Source organism: Mandrillus leucophaeus, unplaced genomic scaffold (assembly GCF_000951045.1).
Source record: "Mandrillus leucophaeus isolate KB7577 unplaced genomic scaffold, Mleu.le_1.0 Scaffold1235, whole genome shotgun sequence".
In the NCBI taxonomy this organism is placed as follows: Eukaryota; Metazoa; Chordata; class Mammalia; order Primates; family Cercopithecidae; genus Mandrillus; species Mandrillus leucophaeus.
The window spans coordinates 344,216-347,789 of NW_012100710.1; the positions used below are offsets into that span (position 1 = coordinate 344,216).

Genomic DNA, 3,574 nt, shown 5'->3' on the forward strand with positions numbered 1-3,574 from the left:
CTTAGAATTTTTAAAATTAGAACCCTGCACTTATATTACCATGAAAGCAGTTTATAGTCTAGAAGACAGCAAAGTACATCCCGTTATAGCAAAAGTCTTCTGCTTTATATTGCCAAATTACCATAGAAGGTGAATGTCTGCTGAAATTAATTTTGTTTTTAATTTCAATCTGCAGATTGAGTGATTACCAAGCTGTTTTTTTTCTTGAAACCTAAGAAGCTGTTCTGTGGAACAGTGTTATGATCCTATCATTTGCATTTAAATAAGCACTCTTTGCTTTGCATTTCTAGACATTGTTTAGTTTAAGATTAATCTGTATATTGGGGTTGATGGAATTGAAATAAGATTTATAGCTGTGAATTCTTGATTTGATTGTTATAGGCAACTGGCTTTTCCTTTGGGTTTTGCACTCAAGTTAATTCATTTGGACTTGGAGGTAATCGAGCTCTTGTCTTTACAGAACTGCCTAGAAATCTTGTGTAGACACGGAGGGCTTGAGCCAGAAAGGAGAGACAAGTGCAATCGGACTGTGCATGATGTTGCCACTGATGACTGCAAGCATTTGCTGGAGAATCTGAGTGAGTGATGTTCAGAGCTTATTGTTTATCTTTCCCCTCTGCTGCTGGGGCCTCTGGTACAATGGAAAAAACTATTTACAGTTTTTGCATCTCCTTTTTAAGCTTTTCGGAGCCCCAACTATGGCAAAAATACTGACTGTAAGTGTGGTAATTATTGTTCCATGTAGAATGACTTTTTGCAGAACTAATTGCTACTCAGGTGATGCGGGCTTCTCCTTGTATTTTACTGACCTAGGAGAGCAATCTAAATATTTATTGCATTTTTCTTCTGATTTAGATTGTCTTTCTAGACATTAGACTGGCAGGATATGAGAAATCCCAGCTGTGTACTCTGCATCAGTTGATTGTATGAGGCAGGCAAGTTGGTTGTCTCCCAGCACCTGGTTGCCTACTTTTCTGTGAAGATAATTGTTGATCTTTTGGGTCCCTTTCAGCTCCAAGAGTATATGCTCCTCAGCATATTTTATAAAGGCTCACTTGTGGGTTTGTGAGTGTGGAGTATAGACCTTACGAAACATTATGACCTCTTATATTAAGATTATCACTCTATCCATCCAGTCAGCCAGCTGTATCAGTAATTCAGTTTTAGGATAGGCAGATATTTAAAAACTTAAATAATGTTTTTATCTTCAACCTAATACATTCCTTCATATACTTTTATTTTGTGAAGAAAATTTCAGAATGGCTAGGAAGCATATATGCAAACTGTGTAAGTAAACTTTAATATAAAAAGATAAAAGAGAATCATAGAAATTCTCTTTAAACCTGAGTGGTTTTTTTTGTTTTTTTTTTCCATTGACAGAAGGCTTTATTTATCATTAAAGTCTAGCTTTCAGGACCTTAAACTTTTGAATCACTGCTCAGTGTCTGAAACAGTATCTTATATAGGATTTCTCTAAAACAGTTCTTTTATTATAAGCTGGTGCTAACCTAACAACAAACATGGAAAACTTTCTGTTGGGCTAAAATTTTATTATGGAATGTAAGTGCTATCATTTAATTATATTCCACATTTTGATATTAAACATTTAAAAATTGAATAAGTAGATATAGCTGTGATATCTTAGATGTGAAAAATATGAAGCATATTGGCATGGCTGGGATAGAGGTGTGATTAGAGGTGGGAAATTGAAAGGATGAGACAGCGCAATTGATGTTTTGGGCAGTTTAATGCTCATTTCAGTAGTTTTGACCTTATATGACAAAGATAAGTCAATGAGATTCTTGATAGTGCATAATATGATACAAACAGTGTTTTGGAATTTCATAGGCAGCTCTTTGTGGGACAAATCAACCTATAGAGAGTCTGGAAACAGATCAAGCATCAAAGAGTTTTAATGATGAGTTATCAGTTGGACCAGGGTGGAAGAGAGGGAAACGGTATATAATGAGGAGAGAGATGAGAAATCCTAAAACTGAGGATTAAGGAGGACTTTATGAAATAGAAGACTGGTATGGGAGACCTGAGTATAATTTCTATCTCGGACATGTTGGCAGGCTTTGCAGGTGTACATCCTGTGGAAGACTGGACATTAGGTAGTCTGATTTAAGGGAAAGGGCATCTGAATCCCAGCTCCCAGAGGTCTGTGTAATGTCAGGCAAGGTGCTTAGCCTTCTCTCACCTCAGTCTGCTCGCCTGTTAGTATACCTGAGTGCAAAAGAGTGGATCATTTCTTAAAGTCTTTCTAAGATTCCAATTCTGACAATCAGAGAAGTAAAAAAGACAGGATATGCATTTAGATTATGATTACTTCCATAAGGCTGATGATAAAAGCTGTGAATGTAAATGAACTATAGAAAGTAAGTGGGGCCGGGTGCGATGGCTCACATCTGTAATCCCAGCCCTTTGGGAGGCTGAGGTAGGCGGATCACCTGAGGTTGGGAGTTCCAGACCAGCCTGACCAACATAAAGAAACCCCATCTTTACTAAAAAATACAAAATTATCTGGGCGTGATGGCGTATGCCTGTAATCCCAGCTACTCAGGAGGCTGAGGCAGGAGAATTGCTTGAACCTGGGATGCAGAGGTTACAGTGAGCCAAGATGATGCCACACTGCACTCCAGCCTGGGTGACAGAGCGAGACTCCATCTCAAAAAAAAAAGAAAAGAAAAGAAAGTGAAGAACAGAATGTGTTAAACAAGAACAAAGATGCACAATTATTTTCATTTGTTCAACAAACTACTCCTCGCCTAAGCACATAGCTAGAAGCACTCTTGCATGTATGTACCAGGAGACATGTGAAAATGTGTGTTGCAGCATTGTGTGTAATACTAGAAAACCAAAAGCATTCTAAAGTGAAATATATTAGGGAATGGTTAAATAGAATAAACTCTAGAAAATTCATATGTTAAAGGTACCAAGTAGCACTTAAAAATAAATTTTATCTGTATAAATCACCTTAAATACATTTAAAAAAATGTTGAGTGAAGTCAGTTATAAAGGACACATAATATAAAACCATCTGTGTAAAAAGTTTAAAAATACAACTCCAAGCCTATATTTGTTATAAGTACCACTAAATGAGGCAACGTGTAAAAATATGCATAAGGGAGGTAAGAGCTTCCCCATGGAAGATTTAAGTGAAAATTGAAGGGCTGAGCCAAGAAAGAGTGGAAAATAGAGACATTCCAGGTGAACTAGCAGCATATCTGGAGGCACTGAAGGGGACATGCTTTGGAGTCTTTAGAGATATTTAGCTATATCTGCAGTGCTGGGGAGAGGAGGGAGATGAGTGTGGAAAGTCTAGAGTCAGGTCATAAAAGGCCTTGTATTCCTTTTGATTCAATCCTCCCTGTAAGTTTTGAGGCAATCCCATGGACCTGAATGAACAATTGAATGATTGCAAGTGAGGACATAAGAGGTAGGTAATGGGGAAATAATTATCTTGACACACAGGGTACCATAGATGGGGAGCATGACTGGTACCTAGTAACAGGGAAGGAGGCCTGAACAAGCAAGGGAGGAACAGGGCTGGAGAAACAGTGTCATGGTTCAA

General features: G+C 37.8%; 1 protein-coding gene across 1 annotated transcript in view; it reads left to right on the forward strand.

Annotated features, from left to right (window-relative positions):
* The window catches only part of CTTNBP2 (cortactin binding protein 2), a 173,863-nt gene that overhangs the window by 116,784 nt on the left and 53,505 nt on the right, over positions 1–3,574 (forward strand). The window contains exon 9 of the mRNA XM_011971661.1: positions 461–578. Coding sequence (XP_011827051.1) covers positions 461–578 — 118 coding nt within the window. The remainder of the gene's footprint in view (positions 1–460; positions 579–3,574) is intronic.